The sequence below is a fragment of the Atractosteus spatula genome, chromosome 7 (assembly GCF_055471065.1).
Source record: "Atractosteus spatula isolate fAtrSpa1 chromosome 7, fAtrSpa1.hap1, whole genome shotgun sequence".
Lineage (NCBI taxonomy): Eukaryota > Metazoa > Chordata > Actinopteri > Semionotiformes > Lepisosteidae > Atractosteus > Atractosteus spatula.
The window spans coordinates 11,507,950-11,528,651 of record NC_142712.1 but is presented as its reverse complement, the minus strand read 5'-3'; the positions used below and the strand labels follow the sequence as shown (position 1 = coordinate 11,528,651).

At 34.6% G+C, this 20,702-nt stretch overlaps 1 protein-coding gene across 1 annotated transcript in view; it reads left to right on the top strand.

Annotated features, from left to right (window-relative positions):
- Positions 1 to 20,702, top strand: part of grm5b (glutamate receptor, metabotropic 5b) — an 88,336-nt gene that overhangs the window by 57,035 nt on the left and 10,599 nt on the right. Inside the window, exons 3-6 of the mRNA XM_088922227.1 lie at positions 10,796 to 11,031; positions 13,291 to 13,537; positions 13,903 to 14,071; positions 14,400 to 14,526. Of these exons, the coding sequence (XP_088778353.1) occupies positions 10,796 to 11,031; positions 13,291 to 13,537; positions 13,903 to 14,071; positions 14,400 to 14,526 (779 nt within the window). The remainder of the gene's footprint in view (positions 1 to 10,795; positions 11,032 to 13,290; positions 13,538 to 13,902; positions 14,072 to 14,399; positions 14,527 to 20,702) is intronic.

Genomic DNA, 20,702 nt, shown 5'->3' with positions numbered 1-20,702 from the left:
GCTTCATCACTCTGTTCTCCTTCCCACTGATAGCTGATGTGCGGTGAGTGTACAGGCACATTTTGTCTACCGTCGCATTATCCAGGTGGGCACTACACACTGGTATGAAGATAGTGACATCCTCAACATGGTCCCCTCATTGGTAGTAAGAGGAGTCCCTGTTACCTATAAAGAGATTTAATGTCCAGAAAAGACCTGTATACGTGTAAGGATTATTTTTATTATAATTCTAATGGTGGATTTGAAGGGATGTCATGTGACAAAAATATACACAGAAAACTCTGAAATTCAGATATTAAAACATTTTCTGCTCATCAGCACTGTTTTAAAACATAAAAAAACCTCAAACAAGGTTATAAACAGTAGTTTTTATTTAGAGATCAGATCAGGACATTTGACTCCATTTAGTTCCCTCTTATGAATTCAGTCCCTTGAAAGACTCATTTGTCCTGAGGAAAAATGAATTTACTACAGTAGATACATACAACACAGTCATCTTAAAAATAATTAGGATTAGCACCAATTTATACATTTAAATGCTTTTGTTTCTTTCTTAACAAATTGTTTTGATTTCAATGACATGGTTAATTCTGTACTAACCTCATTTAAGAGGGAACTCAGTGCTGGCATTATAAAACTTCCCAGTGTGTAATACTGTACATGTCTAGCCACATATGACACGGATGTAATAATGTGGATGAAATAAAGTGGTCAAAATCAGTTATTCGTAATACCATATGGATGTCCATCCTGAAGCAGTAACTGTTCTACCATTACTTGTGTCACATAATTTAAGACACTTATCACATACTGTATACACTCCCACGTCTACTGTCTGCATGTTATATGTCCGTATCTGATTCTGGTAAGACAATGTTTCACATTCAAAACACTTATGTAGTTTATTTGAAAACTGAAAAAAGGTTCAAATGTTTACCATTTGAAACAGTTTAACATATCATTTCATGATATGGGGCTAGATCCCCACCCTCAAAAGCATAAACAACGAACTGGAACACTGGATCAAGCGTGAAACATTGTTTCTTAACCTATGAGTGGCCGTCTGTCATTTTTATCTGATTCCAGATCTTAACTAGTAGGAAATTAGTTTCTGTGGCGAGAGGTGCATATCTCATAGAAGACTCTTACTGTTGATACTCATTAGCACCACTACAGAGGTCAAGAGGACTCAAATATTGAAAGATTAGAACAGATCTGAGGAGCATGAGTAGAACCAAGGAGAGCCCATGAAGAATACGGGATTAGAATTAATAAAGACAGGGCTGATGGAGAGGGCCTGCAGTTTTGTCTCTGTTCAGCAAATAGCCTCAGAAACTTATGGCCTCCCTCCAAAGCACGATGTACTGAGAACTAACAGTTTGAAACCCTTTAAATGTGGATGATGCCATGTCCCCTTAATCAGGTGCATTATCAGTTATATAGAGAATCAATCTCGTTTTATTAAACCCAGTATGCACTTAAACAAAGAAAGGACCACTGTGCAGTGATGGATCAGAGAGCGAAAGTACTTGATAAAAGAAAAATGTTCAGTTTTGTATCCTTCAAGACATTTTTTTATTTACAATGATGTATGATCTTGGTGTATTTATTAATTTTGAATCTGGGAACTCCTACAAATCAAACTCCATTAGCACCATTGTTGTTTGATTGCAGTATGTGAATTGTTAATCAATAACTGGCACTGAAGTTGTTTTGAAAGTGTAGCTCATAGATTACTGTAGCTTTTTTCTAGTTTAATAGTGCAATAGACACATTTGATTTAAAAAGAATGGCAGCCAATGGCCTTCTAAATGCTTATTCCACACTATTGTTCATGACAGGAATCAAAGATTTTTAACTCACTATGAGAATGATCATTATATGCTAATGTGCTGTGTAGGCCTCTGTCCTATAAAATCAGTGATGAGCAGCACCAATGACCAAATATATTGTTTAATGCCAAGGAATAAAACTATCCAATTCTTTGGTCTTATATTTATATTTGCATTCCATATGTCAAAAAGCTTTCTAATATACTGTAAATAAGGAAAGTCTTTCACTGTAATCATCAATGAAAGGCAAAGTAAGATCTTAGTTGAATACTGAATTTTTGGTCAATAAACATGTAAAATTCTTATTTTTGTGTATTTTGGAAAGCAATGATTTTAAAAATGATGATGTTGTGTGTGTGTGCCATAAAATTATGAACAGCTTTCTCTCAGTCCATCACACTGATGTCTGTCATACTGCATGTTGAGCAAAAAAAAAAGGTCAAACTTAAATCAATGCTGATCTTCAGTGGCAGAAGGCAGTTATTTTCTGTAGAAGTAAACAGAAACTGAAAGCATCATCTGGATCTAAACTGATGCCAAGACAAAGATATTGGCCAAATTCAACAAGGAAACCATGCTTTGCCAAGCAGTATGTCACTTTATCCTCAAGGTTTCTGCAAATGGCTGCCTAAAACACTGTGCAGAGCACACATTTCTAACAGAACTCTAATTATCATGAGAAAGGTACTGTATATACAGTAGCTGTACCCTGATAAACCTTTGAGTTCCAGTCTTTGACATTAAAATATTACCATTTATTCAAATATATTCTTATTTCTTTTCAGAATAATCTCCTTCACGCCTGTCTAGAAATCTAGCACCAAATTTGTTGACCTATATTATATGACATATTATCACTGCTGATGGAAACTCAGCCGATAATATCCGATAAATAAGAAATAATATCATGAAATTTTAATTTCAGGAATTACAGTAGTTTGAAATATGTAATAATTATTGGTTGTATTTTTATACAGATTCAGTCTTCTGTCTAGTAAGGTAAAGGATCTCTCTTTTTTGTAATTCATATATTTCTTGTTCCCTTGAGATTACTATTGCGTATTCAGATCCCATGTTTTAAAGATCTATTTCAAATAAAACCAATTTTAATCCTACATCTATCAGATGTTAAGCCCTGCTGGGCATTGCCAAAGAGCACTAGCAGGTACCTCCTTAAAAAACCTTTTGATGCACCAGTAGGGGAACAATATAGTGCTGTGCTTCCAAAATTTGTGGTTTAGAATCAGTACCTTTATCTGTTGTACTGCTGCAAAATTGCAACCATGTTTCATTCTAAGAAAAAAAAAGTTATTTATATATACTGTACATATACAAGATATTGAGCAATTTCTGATAAAAAAATACATTTTATTACAAATATAGAAATCCTTAAGTTTCAGTTTGTAGTTGCTTTTGGATCACTTTAATAGACAATCTGACTGTATATATTTTTTTAATTTTCCAGTTATGTGATAGAGCTATGTAAAGTCTGATGTTCAGGAACAATAATGTGCAGTGTCCTGGATCTGGAATCTTTGCCTCTAATGACTGAGTTTGATTTTTTTTTCCACAAACCATGGGACTGATTATATCCTATAAGTTAAGTTGAGTTATAGTCATCTGATATGTCAGTCAGGATTTTAAAATATTGTGTGCTGTTATGGGACATTATTTAATGCTGGTGCATAAAAGAATGTATTTAAAAAAAATAAAAATTAGAAACAAAAAGAAATGAATGTTTTTACAGAATCTATGATTACATAAACCAGTACAATATGCAGCATATACAAAATATATGAGCTCAGTAGTAAACATGAATACTGTACTGTATCCATGTTCTTGACATTATTTGAATTTGGTATTTGTTTCATTACTATAAGTCTTAATGTTAGAGTCCTGAGGAATGTGATCTAAATATGCTTTGTGATGCCTTGTTGTCACTATAGAACGAAAAACCTGTCATCACTCATCAGCTTTGATGCAGACATCTGTCGTTTCTAAGGTTATAACCTGTTAAACTATTGAAAACAGAACAAGGCCTCTCTGTGCTGGTGAACCTGCTCAAGCATGCTCAAACGCCATCTGTGATCCACTACATGTTAGACAACCCACGTATGGTTTTACCTCTACAGCAAGAGATGCAGAGAAAGTGCTATCAGTGTGATATTTCTGGCACTAACTGGACTGCATGTGTTTGGGAAGCTGCAGGCCTCCAAGTAATAATGTGGGCAGTGACCCAGATTAATGCCAGTGCCCAGTCGTGTGTGTAGATGAATTATAAAAGGTCTGTTTATTATTTAAGTCCTTGCACCCCTGCAGAGAGTTGTATAAAATCAAAAATGAGGAAGACATGGTAAGGCATTAGGAAAAAAAGTCTGGGCTGAATAAGCAAGTAACAAAAATCTATATCTATGATTACTTGAGACCTATTACTGCTGCTGTGTAGTTCAAGTTCATTATTAATACAATTATTGGCTTTACGATTAGGAAAACTAATAACATAAATCAAACTATTAAACTAATATTAGGATAAATTATGCTCTTTTGTTATCATTTGTTCCCAAACTCTTCTAAAAGTATACACTAGCACCACCTGCAGAAATGCATTAGGGCAAACATGTCAGGACCATCCTTCCAAAGAGAAGCAGACATTGGTAGCAGAATCAGTTGTTCTATGGCTTATCAGCATCATGTCTTAACAAGGTAGATCAAAATAGTTTTGACAAGTTTCTTCTCCAGTTCTATTGCACTCATATCTTCATTAGTCTCTACATGGATTAAAAGATTAACATATTTTATCCCTTATGAGTTAACTTTTTTTGTCCCATTGCCAAATACCAGGCTTATAAATCCAATAAATCATTTTTTCAACCAAGCGAATATTACACTCAGTGGATTGACAACACTTCCTTCCCGGGAAAGGTGTTTTTTAAACATATTTTTAGCTCAATTTTGAAAAAAAATTTCAGTTTCAGGTTATGTAATATCTCCAAGGAAGTCAGTGTCAACAAAACAGCTTTGAAGAGGTGACACTTTTAATTTATTTAATAAAAGACATTGAATCTCTGTTTCTCAAAACACTGGCAGAAAGAAATTTAGAATACTACCGTATAGACAGGAATCCACAAAATGCTATGGAATGAAGAGTTCCACATCTATTTAATTCTTTATTTGTTTGAAGAAATACTGTCAGTCTTGCTTTGAGATATTTTTTTCTAGAACACTTCAGCAAAGAAATAAAAAGCAATGGTGGGGTTCATTTTTTCCCTCTCCAACAAAGTGAAATATTTAATTTTGCACTATTACCAAGTGGCCATATGGCCTATGAACATTTAATTAATTGGCCAGATATCTCAAAGACTTTGGATATTTCAGTATTCTGTGGGAAGACAATCACTGTTGATTTTACCCTTTTAAAATTCATATAGTCTCTTTTAGTTACAGGCTTTAGAAGTATACATTTAAAGGATGGATTGCTAGGTATTATAAATGTATTATAAATTACAAGCCATTTTAACTCAAGCTATACTGCAGTGATTTAATATTTTATTTGTATCGTCAACTGGTTTCACAATTTCAGTCATTGCTATTATCAGATCAAGGTAAGATGTTCTTTCTGCTGTATGCATTGTATGAAGATGTGACTAAACAATCTCTGTCAGAGCAGGAGTGGACTATAGTGCATATGTCTATTATAGGTCTTTGGAGGGTGGCAATATTCTATAGGCATGAGAAAGAAAACTGCTAAGTTATGCAAATTGCTAGCTTTACAAACTGTGCTCTAAATTCAAACACTATCAATGAAGTATCAAAATCATAATGTAACATGCTCCGAGGGAAAAAGTAGGAAAAGACCCTGTGTGGAGAATGAGAGAGAAAACAGTTTTCCTAGGCGAACATTAATCAAATCGTTAGGCTAAAGCGAGGTCAGGGATCAGAAGCAGGTAGGTCAGAAATCCAGGGGGTCACAAGAACAAATGATAAATCGCTAACTAGATTCACAGCTCAGGCTGAGGAAACTTCAATAGTGAGTGAGGACAAGTTGCAGAGTGGAAGGTTATATAGTCAAAGTGTGTGAAGTTAATTAGTGGGTGCGACTTCTATGCATTATGTGTCACAAACCGCACGCAGGCACATAATGCAACAAAATAGTTTTGACAAGTTTCTTCTCCAGTTCTATTGCACTCATATCTTCATTAGTCTCTACATGGATTAAAAGATTAACATATTTTATCCCTTATGAGTTAACTTTTTTTGCGTGCGGTTTGTGACACATAATGCATAGAAACTCAACTTACTATCCCGAACCATCCATCCACCCATTTTCTAACCATGTCATCAAACTATCCTCAACCATGTCTTAAAATGTTTCTTATTAACCTGCCATTCCAAGGACTATAATTTAATTTTTTAAAAGCAGTATACATTATTTACTCAAGGATCACTCAAATTCCATATTTTAAGACAAGAATTCCATACTGAGGATATACTACTGCAGTTGTCATGATCAGATTCTAGAATTTTTTACACTGGGGGACACATGAAGCTACTCTTGATAGTCTTCATCTTGTTTCATTCAAAAAACAAGATTAATATCATAAATGGGTCAATGCATTGCCAAACATTTTCTGTATCAGTATGTACAGTATACAGTATATCTGGTGTGCACAGAATTCCAGTATGTCAGTAGACTGATCTTCTGTTATGAGAGAATTCATAGCTTTAAAATTGTACTGAATTGTAATGTTTCAGAGTACCATGCCTTCCATACAGTATGTATTTACACCTCAATGAAATACTTTGATACAGACTGGATAATTTGTTTTAATAGAATTTTAGTTAATTTATTTATTAATTTAATTTGCGTAAAACTATTCTAAAATGTACTGTACTGAAATCACAATAGCATTGATTAATAATGAATCAAATTTCAGCATACAGGTAGAGGTGCATTTATTCAAACATATAAGTATTCCTTTGAATAAAATCAAACAAAAATAAATCTGCAATAAAATACTGCTGTTTGGAAATGAATCAAAGAACTATAGTTCATCTAGAACTATATGTTGGCCACCAAATGTTTTCTGTTTCCTTGGGGGGAAAGACACAGATGACATTTTGAAGTAGCATGTGTCATCACGGTTAAGGTCAGACAGCTCTGTGAAGACTGCATGCAACTGGTCATTTTCCTCCACAAAGTGAAAGATAAGTATAAAAGAATGCACAAAAGGCTGAATTTATCACTTTCCACTGTAGTGTCCATGATTAAGAAACTACTTTTAAAGTGGTAGACCTGCCAGCAAAAGGATGCAAGTCTTGCCAACATGGACTGCAAAACAAATGGTTCTGGAGGCAACAGTTGATTCTCAGGCAACAGTTGGAGATTTCCAACACAAACTGGCAACTTCGAGATACAAAGTGTCAAAAACTACCATTCTAAGTCGCCTGCATCAATGTGTCATTCATGAACAGGTTGCAAAGAAGAAAAAGCCACTTTTTTGAGAGTAAACCACAAAAAAAGGGGCAATGTGATTTTGCAAAGCTACAGTACATCTTTAGACATCAATCCAAAGGAACAACTGTGGTTTGAGCTGAAGAAGGCAGTTCACAAACAGAAACCAAATGTTCTGAAGGACCTCGAGCAATTCTGCCTGAAGGAATGATTGAAATTCCCCCCTCAAAACTGCCTGAACCTTAAAGCATGCTACAGGGGTACTTACTGTAGTTTCGTGTTTATATCATGTTTTCCAGACCTAACATTAATTATTTATGACAAACATGACTTTGCTCTGTGTAATGCCATTAAGATCACAGTATGATTTTTTTTTTCAGCAGGACACATCTGTATGTCTTTCTGTTATGCAATATTTTTCCTTCATATTTCTATTGGGGTATGAATCATGCTGTATGCGTATATGAATAGTGTGTGCAATCTAGAGTATATGTACTTATATAAAACTGCACAACTTACTTCAAAAGCGATCACTACAAGTCATTGAGTTTACGTTTATGCATAAGTAAATTCTGAAGTGGACTTTTGAAATGTAATAATAAAATAATCATAATAATCTCTCTCAAGACAAAGTTTCTTTAAAAGCACAAATTCACTGTTTTGGAAATAAAATGTAACAGAACAAACTTCAGTATCAAACATTAAAGGTTTTAATTTTCATTTAAATTAATGAATGAAGTAAAAGTTGGAAACACAACCTGTATTATGGTTATATAATACACTGTATTTATGCAGCAGATTAAATCACTTCAGTTACGTCTTCAGTTGGTATCCACAGTGTTATGACAAGGGAACAGATAAAGATTAGGTTATCAAACAGACATAGGCCTTGAAAGTCCCAAAGGAGAGTAGAGGCTTTCCTATAAGAATCAAAGTGAGGTGGTGATACAATGTTCACTTGCTATCCTATTTAATGCACAGGGGAATTATGAAGAAACTTGAAAGGATAAGCCTGCTTTTGTGTGAAGACAGCTATCAGCCTACTGTAAATGTTGGAAATCACATTCCATTGCTTCCTTTTATCCAACTATACCCTTTACAACTACACCATTCCTGACTAATATAACGAATATTCCTGATATAATGCCATTCAGGTATATTTACAGTGCCATTTTTTGTGTATATGCTGTATGGTAGCTTTATGATCAAAATGTATTAGGAGTTTCTGTTCATAGATATGAAACTTTGAATTTTTTAGAGATGGTGCTCAGCACAAAGCCACATCCTGTACATGAGTAATAGTGTGCCAACAATATTACATTTAGGAGGACTCTGGAATCAAGCATATTGAGAAAACAGCATCTGTTTTACTACAGAAGGTACAGTAATCATGCATCTTGCATTGATCTCTAGAGGTCTTGCTTACCTTTAGGCAGGAGTGTTTGTTTAATTTAAAATGCAATAATAAAACAATAATAGTGAAATTTATTCATATAATTTACACCTCAAAATGAAATAGAACAGTTTTTAAAGGGGTAATATTTAATGTTGTGTTTCATCTGCTTTCTCTGTTAAAGTTCTTCTGCTGCCATATTCAGGCCCTTTTGGGATTACAGAAATATATTTTGTGTTCACAGTTTATTTAGGATCTGTACTCTTATTAGCAAATCAAATGCTGTTTTAAGAAAGTGGATTGTTCCAATAAAAGTCCTATCATTTCCCAACAATATAGATCAGGTTTTGCATGCTTTGCCCTTGGCTGGCGAAGTCTTCTTAGATATCATAGTCATGGACACATGAGGTTTATGATAAAAATATGAGATTCCTTGGAATGAAAATTAATTTATTTCCAACATTTTGAAGAAAGTTAGAATTTCAGCGGTTCTCTTGCTGCTTACTTTCTTACTTTGTTTTCTGTCTTTGTGATCATTAAGTATTATTCTTATTTCAGCCTATGTGAATTTTTGTAGCTTCATCATTTGTCAGTTCATTTCCAGTTTTAATTTTAAATGCAGAGAACAGCAAAAACAATTCGTTTGGTGTTTTTTAATCTGCCTTCTTGAAATCTTTCCTTTTCTCTTAATAATTATAGGTGTTACACCAGAGCAACATGACACCAGGAAATATTATACCTGGAAAGAGTACTACATTATTAGTGGCCACAAAGATTTAAAATACACAGAATTTTCAGAAATCTAATGGATTGCCTATAAAATATGAATCTTTTCTCAACTTATCAATGAAATTATTACATCTTATATCTTATATGTATAGACAGCTTTATATCTACATGTACATTCATAAATATACCTTTCTTAAGTGAAGTGCTCATATATTTGAAGAGCATGAAATTTAGTTATACTTAGAAATTATATAACAAAAATTCTTATGGAAGCACCGGAACTTTCTAGATGCCACCAAAGATTTCCTGTTTCCCTGGGGTATGAAAGAAGGCAACACACAGAAGACATTTTGAAGTAGCATGCATCATCATGACTCAGAGTGCTCATCAGCTTTGCCGCATTTTTTGTTTCCGTCCTTTAAAAGTGATTTTATAACTGCACTTGAGGATCTTTAGGGGGTTTTCTGAACTACCTTTTTTACTTTCCTTGTTTTTTTTTTTATCTCAATACTTCATAAATTTAAAATGACTGAGACTTAAAAAGAGTAATGAAATAACACCCAGAAGAAAACTTAGTTTAGTGACAAAATGATCTGCAGGTCGAGCAGTTTATAGTACAACAAAGAACTAAAAAGGATATGTTTGATACTGTAACTGTTTCAAAGAGATTTTATCCTTGTCTTCCATTGATGTGACTGGTACAAAACATTTGACATGTCATCCCTTTTTTGAGCAAACATACTGTAGCTGTAACCTTTTAAAGGGCTGTTTAAAATCTTCTCTTGCAATGTCATTGCTAGGTTAAATAAGTTAAAACATGCTATTTATATTTATAAGACATTTAACATTATATAGATTAGTTTTTTCCAACCTTATGAAGTCATTTATAATTAAGACAGAAAACGATTATAATTTTAATGGAGACTTACAGTCTGCTGTGAGAATGTTTAGCAAATGAAATTTCTGAAGTAGCATAAATTATTTTCCTGTGGTTGTTGTTTTGTTCTTGAATTACGAGATGATTCTGCCGTAATAATCAAAGATTATGAAATTCTAAAAGCAATTATTTGTGTTATATAAATCAAAATATACACATCCGAATTTTAAATTAAATGCTCTCTCATACTGTTTTCCATCACTGCTTTAAGGTAGGACACAGCCTTTATTATTGTAACTCAATCACCATAAAAAATAAAAAAAATAGTGATTTTGGAAAGAGAGAAAATGCTTCTTTAATGTAGCCTGAGTTACACTTACTCTGATTTCCAAACTTATCTATTTCAGTATTGCCTTATAATGTTATTAAGCCTCTTGACATGGCCATGTCCAGTGTTTTTCTTATGAAATGGACTGTTCCAGAGTATGATTTCCTCCTTGTTTCCCCTGCAGCGATGGCTGGGCTGACCGCTATGACGTCACCGATGGATACAGCAGGGAGGCTGCTGGGGGCATAACCATCAAGCTGCAGTCTGCGGATGTCAAGTGGTTCGATGACTACTACCTGAAGCTGAAGCCAGACATGAACCTTCGGAACCCCTGGTTTCCCGAATTCTGGCAGCATCGGTTTCAGTGTCGCCTCAAGGGTCACCCACAGGAGAATACCAAATACAACCGCACCTGTACCAGTAAGCTGGCAGACTCTGGTGTCTTACATCACTTTCTGTACAGCGTATCAACCTCAGGGAAGCATCCAGCATCTCTAAAGACAGAATGTGTTTGAAATGTTAGTGAGGCAGGACATCTGGTCATTCAGTCCTGTGGGCTGTTATGCTTTTGCATTTTAAAATTTCATTAAAAACACCAACAAGAAACCTGTTCAATAAACCCTCCTGCTTTTCTATTTTCATGTTAATTATGGAAGGTAAGCCTTCTGAGGCTTCTGTATTTTATCATTGTCTGAAATGAGACGCATCTCATTTAGGTTACTGTGTTATCGAGCTACAAGCATCCCCAGGTCCCATTTATAGAGGTGGCTCATTGTGCAAATTAATTTATTCCGAAATTTTTCCACCATTCATTGTAACATAAAACCTTTTATTTCTGAATGCAGTGTCTCTTAAACCATTCATTTACAAAGTTTCCTATGAACACTGATTCAAAGGCTATTGCACAGATGACACTCTTTGAAAAGAAATGTAATTTCCGAAATTGAATAATGGATTGAACATGTTTTTGTTTTATTTAATTTAAAAACACTACACAAACTGCATTATAGTAATTGAAACTTTTAAGTTAAAAATATGAATATTGAATTTTTTAATGGATCTGGGTAACAGGTTGTTGTAATAGAGCCTATAATGCAAATACATTTATACTGTGATCATCTGGAGCAATCACATATGGTAGCTCACATACAGTACAGTAGATTCAAATGGAACTACTTTTTTGCCTAAATAATTGCACAATAAATGTTTTTCGTGTCATGATGTTTGCTAGTGGTTACATTATTCAGGCACATGCCCAAGAACAAGAACTCGTTTTACCCTTTGCAGAAACCGTGCTTTGGAAACACTTTACTGATACATTTCCACTTACAGTACAGCAGATTAAAACAAGTGTCTTTGAAAGATTAAAAAAATTTAATAAACGAAAATATCTACTTTTTAAGTGTCTGTTCACATTATTTTCACATATGTTGTGTTAGAGAAATGGTTTACATAAACTTGTAGCAGGGACATACATTTTATTCTACACATTATTCTTTTTCTACCAACTATCCTATATACAGGTACTGTATTTTTAAGTCACAAGAAAAATTAATTTTTAGATTATCTACCATCAGACATTTAAGAACATATTTTGGCCCATCAAGCTTTTTGTGGTCATTAGTAGCTAATTAATCGAAGAATCTTATTCATCTATTTCTTTCAAGAACAGAAAATCTAAGCTGGCTTTTTCCAGACCCCCACAAACCTTTGTGCAATAAGAAAATAATTTCTGTCAGTCAAACTATAATTCTAAGTTCAATAAATACAGTACCTCAAAGTATGGATTGTTGAAGAAAATACAATCATGAAAGTTTGCTTGCAAGTGTTATTTGTGTATTTTTCTGTGAATAATGTAAAATTAGCGACTGCAATACCATCTCTGAATCTTCAGGGATGAAATGCTGCAATTTGCTATTATAGCCAGGAGAGCCCCCATTTTTTTTTAAAAAAAAGATACTTCAACAACTTCTGAACTACTCCTAAAGAAGAACATAGATGTAAATTAAAAATGTGTAATATTTATATATGGAGAGAGATTGTTTTAAAAAATCCACAGTTCATCATAGAAAATTATGCAGCACCTATTTTGATCCTTCAGAATTGTGAAAGGTTCCTCCAGGCTAATTTATACTGAACAAATTATCAGTAACTTTGCAGGTGTTGTGTTTTTCTTTTTCATCAGTAATACATAGTGTAGTATTCTTACACAGTAATTCCCTGGACTGTCATTGAGAAAATTGAATGCACTGTACTACTGGTACAAAAGCCTGTGTAAGATTAGATTTCCTTCCTTGTCTGTTATACTTTATGACTGTTTGATAGAAGAAGCTGTTTTATAATTGTGTTAAATGTATTACTGTTATATCTATTTTTCATCTTCATTTATGTTTGGAAAAAATCTTTTCATGGTTAATCTTTTTAATATTTCAGCTAATATTTATTCACCATAGAGGAGCATGGATCCTTTCTAATTTATTTATCCCTCCATTGTTTTAAACATGAATTTATTCATAATTAAACAAATGTCTGGTGGTGTTCTCATCAGTTTTTTTTCATGCTATTGAAAGTAAAACAAGCAAGTTAATTCATAAATGTTGCTAAAGACATCTATTTTACATCATGTCTTCTGACATTTGGAATCTTTCTAATGCTGTGTTTTTGTTCTTCTCTCCACAGAGAAAGAGTCTTTAAGACAACACTATGTCCAAGACACCAAAATGGGTTTTGTCATCAATGCTATCTACTCTATGGCTTATGGTCTGCACAATATGCAGCAGGCCCTGTGTCCTGGTTATGCTGGTCTCTGTGATGCCATGAAACCCATAGATGGCAGAAAACTGTTGGACTTCCTGATGAAAACCAATTTCACAGGGGTCTCTGGGGAAGGCATCTTGTTTGATGAGAATGGAGATTCACCAGGAAGGTGAATGTCACTTTGCTGAGCTAGCAAACAGTGCTTGTCTTGTTTTGGTTTCATTAGCATATTGTTTTTTAAATATACAAAAAGGATTTTCAAAATGAATTATAAGGAAATATATTGCCAATATTTAAATATCTAAATCAATGTGCTAATAAAATAAAGGACATTTATCATTTCTATATGAATAATCTTTATGATTTTTATATACTGTAAAGAGTAATCAGTCAGATTCTTGTCTTAAGAATTCAGATGGTGTATCAGCATACCAGCACGTTAAAAGATAATTTAATATCCTACATCTTTTGCATAGCATCTTTTGTGTCCGCATTATCTTCAAGGAAAACTAATGTCACGCTTTCGTATCATAGGTATGAGATAATGAATTTTAAGAAAATGGGAAAAGACTACTATGACTACATCAATGTAGGGAGCTGGGACAATAGTGGACTGAAAATAGATGATGCTGAAATCTGGGCAAATAAAAATACAATTATGAAGTCTGTCTGCAGCGAGCCTTGTGATAAGGGTCAAATAAAGGTAAGGTGATGCATATTTATTAATGTGTGACTTGTAAAAGTTGAGTAATTGCCACAATACCTTTCCTTTCAGTTTTTTGCATGCTACACTTTATTTAAAGGTTGTTTAATATAAATGATGTTAAAACACTAGCTTTTATTGTTATTAGACTCTTGTAATACTTATTTCTACAGTACTGCCCCAGTGGTGCAGAAACTGGTATGTTCTGTAGCTCTTCTGCTTTGGCCTCTTTCTTACGTACTGTACACAGCAAAGTCAGTGAGCTGATAATGAGGCAAAGGCATGGTGCTACACTACTGTCTCAAGCTGCCTTTGATTTCCCCCCTAGGTGATCCGCAAGGGTGAAGTGAGCTGCTGCTGGACCTGTACACCCTGTAAAGACAATGAATTTGTCTTTGATGAATACACCTGTAGGGCATGCGAGCTAGGCTCCTGGCCCACTTACGATCTCACAGGTAATGCATTGAGCAGTCAAGGGCTTTATTATACACAATACGACCACTTAGCAAGAATGTAGGAAACTTGTGATTGAAGTCTTCTCAGATATAGGTAAAACGTGTGCGTTTAATTGGAATTCATTTTTCTGTATAACTGAGACTGTGTACTTTTGGTGTTGGTAACAGCATTGCTACCAACTTATAACCTGATCTCAAATGCCATGCAAGGATGGGCCTGGTCAGTACTGGGATGGGAGACCTCCAGAGAAATCCAAGTTGTTGCACTAAGTGGTGCTGGTGGAACAATGGGTGGCAGTCTTTCTTCTGGACCACAATTTCTAAGCCTGTGTCAAAGTATGGTGACTGTCCTTCAGATGAAATGTTTAAACCGGGGATCTAAATACTGTGTCATTAAGGATCCCATGGCACATTTCAAAAGACTAGTGGTGTTAGCCTTAGTGTCCTGGGTAAACCTTGCCTATTTGTTGTAAGTTTCTCCCTTATTTGCATTGATAAAGCAATTTCTCACTTCTCTGCCTTATCCATTGTGCAGCTGGGCATATGGCTGCTGAGTATCACCCGGCCAGGTGTCGCACCTCGTTGGTAGAGGAAGTGAATCCCCTCGTGTGTGTGGAACACTTTGTAATGAAAAACATTCTATACGTGCCAGGAATTATTATTAAAAGTAAGCTTTTAAAAGCCGATATTGTTTCCTAGCGGCATATACCTAAAGCTGATGATTCTTTTAAAACAGAACATCGAAAATATTTCAGGTAATGTGATCACCTTGATTCCTTTATTGTACTGAAACATAAATATACAGTAGTAGGTTTCTGTTCAAACTCCTAGTTAAGTGGCATATGACTAGTAAGGATCAAATAATCTGTAGTTCACAGGTTAAAATCACAGCTGCTATGTGGAAAGAAGCTCAATTAACATTTGTTTGCTCATCTGCCATTCCAGAGAGACCCCCACTAAGCTTTTACCAAACAAGACCGACATTCTGGAGAACTTGAACATAAACTGATGCATTTAAGTAGCCCGGAGCTTTGTTCAGAGAAATAAAATGGTGGGATCAGAGAACTCTCAATCTGTAAAGGAGCAAAGCTGGTGGTTGGCTGAAGGTTCAAATGAAGACTGATTAAGATTAGATTTACACAGATTTGAAAGTGAGTGGTACTCAGAGATTTGTTTGTGGATTGCTTTGTTAATTTTTAGGTATATCAAACAACTAGCAACAACCAACTATTTTTAGACATATGGATATGACTTTTTGTGAGTTGGGTGACCCTTAAATTAAATTGACCCTTAAGTGCTGATGGCTTGGAAAAGAAAGCTGCACAAAAGAAGATAACATTACTTTTTCATGTGCTGTACACTAATAGTTTGGTTGTGAATCTAATTCAGACATCTCTTGAAAGATGTCAGGGTATTATGTTGGCTTCTCTAACAAGGCTAGATAGCTTCTTTCGGACTCCTGCAATCCTTTGTGTAAAAAAAGAGCATCCTGTTCTCACTTTTAAATGTACTTCCCTGAGTTTCCATTTGCATCCTCTAGTTCATGTCACACTGTTGACTCTGAAGAACTCCAGCAGTTTTACTTTGTCAATGCCTGGTCAAATATGCTGTACATACAGTACTTGAATCAGGTTGCTTTCTAGTTTTTGCTGTTCAAGACTAAATACATTCAGTTCTTTTAGCTTGTCAGTAAAGGACATTCCTTTAGGTTCAGGAAGGTAAGTAAGGGAAATCCATACTGAAACTGCTGAAGCAATTTGTTTTTCGTAACATTGTGACAATATGGTACTACATGAGGTCTTACTTATACATTGTACAATTTTAACACAACATCCCTTTGTTTAAATTCTACATTTTGAGCTTTGCGTCTTATTTACCTTTTTATTGCATCCCCATTGTGTCAAAGAAGAAAATTATGTCAACATTGATATTTGTCTTTTTCATAGCCATCTTCTTCAAGCTCAGTTTTGCATTTTACATTCAAAGTTTATGTTTTTTATTCTTCCATATAACATCCTGCTCTTGTTTACATTGAATATCATCTGCCAGAAGTTTGCCCACTCTTCAATGCTAAATGTTTGGAATTTCTTCAGTTGTTTCTGCAGTATTTGATAATTCTCCAATTTTGGAATCATCTACAAACATGACTAGTTTACTAACTACATGAGAATTTAGGTCACTGATGTAAATTAGAAAGAGCAGTGGTCCTCATATAGTTCTATGTGGTACTTAGTTAACCACCACAATGTGAGCATTTACTCCTTTTCTCTACTCTGTTTACAGTCATTAAAAGTTTCTGATTCGTAGTTTCCTTGTATGCCTACTATTTGCAGTTTCAGAATTTTCATGTTTTGTGTTGTGCTTTTTCAAAAGCCCTCTGAAAATCTGAATATATCATGTCATATTGTTTGTATTCATTAATTTTGTTGCTTGTTAAAATTACTTTGACAAATTAATTGAGCAAGATGTACATTTCCCACATTTAAGATGACTATCCCTTAGAGTTATCTTACCTTTAGTTTAGTTCTGATTATTATTTCCATGACTTTAAATAGATACAAAATAGTCAGATTTATTAGTATATACTGTAATTAGTTGGTTTGACAACCCTATAAATAGATGAGTGCTACATTAGCAATCTTGTCAATGGATATTACTCACATCCTGATTGACTGCAGGAAGTGTTTGGATAATGGCCAGTGAATAACATCACTGCTTCCCTTTAGTATAATTGATATAATACCATCTGTCCTGGAGATTTTCTTAACTGGAACACTTCTGCCTCTTCTACAGTATGCTAATATTATTTAATATGGAAGTTTGTTTTGTTCTTAAATTGAAATATCTTACTTTTTTATCTTGGTACTGTAAATATCTGTGTGAAATGTTAACACATTGATTTTCCTTTTCATCATATGCTGGCATTTCATCCTTTGCTGTTCCTTTGCTGTGATAATACTGAAAAAAAAAATAATTCATAAATTTCATGATTTATTTTAGCCTACATTGTAATTTTCTGGACCTTCTCTCCTGTGCTTGCACTTTGTTATTTCACTTTTCTTGATCCTTTCTGTATTGTGAGATTTTTTCTTCATTTCTTTATTGTTTTTTTTCTATATATATATATCTCCTTACCTTGCATGAAGCAGTAATCTTCATAAAAGAGATGTATAGTAAGTGCAGTGTGGATATTCCCCAATAGGTGGATTGTCATTTGCGTGCTAATTGCAAGCAGGGAGTTTTATTTAATGAAACATGAATTGATTATCTAAATTTAAAGCCCAGGAGTGAATACTATTTGATCCAATTAAGATGGAAACAGCATGTCTGTGGCAAAGCAAACACTGTAATTCCTAACCTCATTTCAATCCTCTGAGATTGCCACCACAAGTGTGTTAGTTTGTTTTCAGATTTCTTAGTAAAAGAAATCTCCTAATATGAAATGTCTTGTATTAAAGACGCTAACATTACAATTGGAAAAATGATGTGAGGCACACTACATTGTCATTGCCCATGCCGCACAATGTTCATATCAGTCAGAAGTGCACAAAACAGGCTAGATAAGAGCTGGACTCTTTTCATGGTTTAAAGGTTATCCTCCTGAAAGAGGTGTATATGGGATTCTTCAGACCTTTTCAGCTTGATTTCTTGTACTGTAGGATACATGGAGGTCCAGTGGGACAGCGGATGTGCTGTATAAAGACTTTTCATCCTTTAGGCCATTCTATATACCAGCAGCTTGAGAACTTTCACCTTTTTACCAAAAAATTGAAATACTGTGTTGCTCGGGGTACCTTTATTAAACATGTATTGTAATGTACCCTAGAAAAACCTGGGTTAAGTGTGTCAAGTACAGTAATATCATGGCAGACGGACAGTGAGATGAAAGACATTTATTTTGTAACCAGAAAACAAAAAGAGCCCTTATGTACCCATCCACACTGCTGTGCCAAGCTATAAGGAACCCTGGAATCTCATTCAAAAGATTTTCTACTGCTAAATGTTTACCATATATTTGTTTTATTTTATGTCAGTTTTACATAAGGTTCTTCTAAAGTGCTGTTTTGAGAATGTGTTACTACTTTTCATTTGCATATATAGCATGAAGGGATGTAACTTTCACCAGGGGCATGGCATTAGCTTGATTGAAAGCAACGGGGTGCGAATGCAGTTTGCACATATTATTTCTGTTCAAAATACAGAAAAAGAATACAGTGTTGTTCATACTATTGCAGTTCTAATGCTGTGTGTGCACTGATGCTTGTGAAAAAGAGACATTTGATGTTCTAGTGTAACCTTGCATAAGATCCAATAAAAAATAATACAAGTTCCAGCACTTTTAGAAACATTAGTAACTGTTCACTAGATGGTCTAATGAGAGGGGAAATGCTAATGTCACTTACGGAGACATCATTATCTGGGTTGGTGTTCCAATAAGAATAAACTTCTTTTTATCCCATTTGAGAAATTTCAAGAAGAAAATGAGGATCTTAAACAGTGTGCGAATATCATGGGCAGGACATTTAACACTTATAGTACACTCACATTCTGATAAAGCAATCAATTCTCATTGTAGACAGTGAAATTAATAACCGTGACAACTGACAATGGATTTTAATTTTTCGTCATTTGAATAGGGTTTTTTTCAGAACTGGCAGTCCATACAAAATCTATCTTTTTCAAGGAAGGGTTTTAAACGGGATTTAAAGAAACAGGATTTTAAATATTCACCTCTATGGGATTTTGCATGAGGATTTGATGGCAAAGTCCTTTAAATTGCACTGCTTTTAAAAAATGTATCGGTTAATCAATTTGGAGAATACTGATTATTGTATAGAGATGAGTGGATAAAATGGATTTCTTTTCTTCATCTCCACTCTCACAGTTTGCTTTTGTATTTCCCAGGGGTCAGTGTGGAAAGGTATTGTATGCAGTGGTTACAAGTTAGCAAGTGCTTCGGCATCCTGGGTTCAGTGCTGTGGAACGTCACATGTATGCATGAGTTTCCTCCCACCTGGGAAGGTCACATTTAGAGGTTTCACTGGTAAATCTAAATTGACTTCATCTGAGGGTTAGCCCTTAAACAGGGAGGCTGGGCTCCTCATCTCATTACTGATCACCAAAAGAGAGGCTTTGGCCTTCTTCCCCTGCACCAGTTCTGGTTAAACAATTTCTCAGATCAATACTATTGTAAATGTTTGTACCAAGGGTCATTCGGTTCATTGACTACACATAATTATAAAGCAAATGCGTAACAACCAGATCAAATCTGGAAAATGTTAACAATGTCATATAATTTGATGAACAGCAGGATTTGATGAACAGAATTCTCATCTTCCTTAATTTGCTCATTTAATATTGTGAGATTACTGTACATTTTGTTAGTGCAAACAGACTGATTGAATGTTTTTTTTATTCAAAACTCACTTCTTTTCTCTGCATTTTGTCTGAACTCCCCCTTTTATGTCTGTCGCATTTTGTTGTTTTGTTTTGTGTTCAAAGTAATACAAATATTCATTTTTTTTTTAATTTTCGGAACAAGATGGCCTGGCAAGCCACAACTAGCAAAATAAACAGAAAACAACCGAGGACAATATTGCTTCTTAAACATCTCATACAATCTGTGTCAACTCATTATGTCTTTCATCATCATTTTATAACAGCCCAATTCAGTTGGCAAAGCAATAGACTGCAGTGTTACTTTCATCTATCATATGATTGTTATACATTGAGCAACTGATTACATTTTAATGTTTAGGGATTTGCAGCAATGTGACATAAATGTTTAGCAAGACTGCATATTATTTTCTGTTGAAATGTAGTTTAGAAGATGCTTTAAGAAGACAGCATTGTCTTCTAGATGTGCAATCTATTTTGACATATTCCCCCAGCCAAAAGGCATGAGTGTGAAATAATCTAAGGCATTAATAAAAGCTCTTGCAAAAGTATTAGATTCTATAATGTCTGGTTGCAACTTTTGATCCAACCAACTCATTTTTGGGATACAATTACGGAGTGGTGCACCGTGCCGTCCAGTGACCGAAAAGTTTCCGACCAAAACATTTTCAGATAGGAGCAAAAAATCACTCATCCTAAAGCTGACTTCAGCCCCAAAATTCAATGCTGAGCTTAAAAATTGTCTAAGTAGAGTGCGAGTGTTAACCCTAACCCTAGCT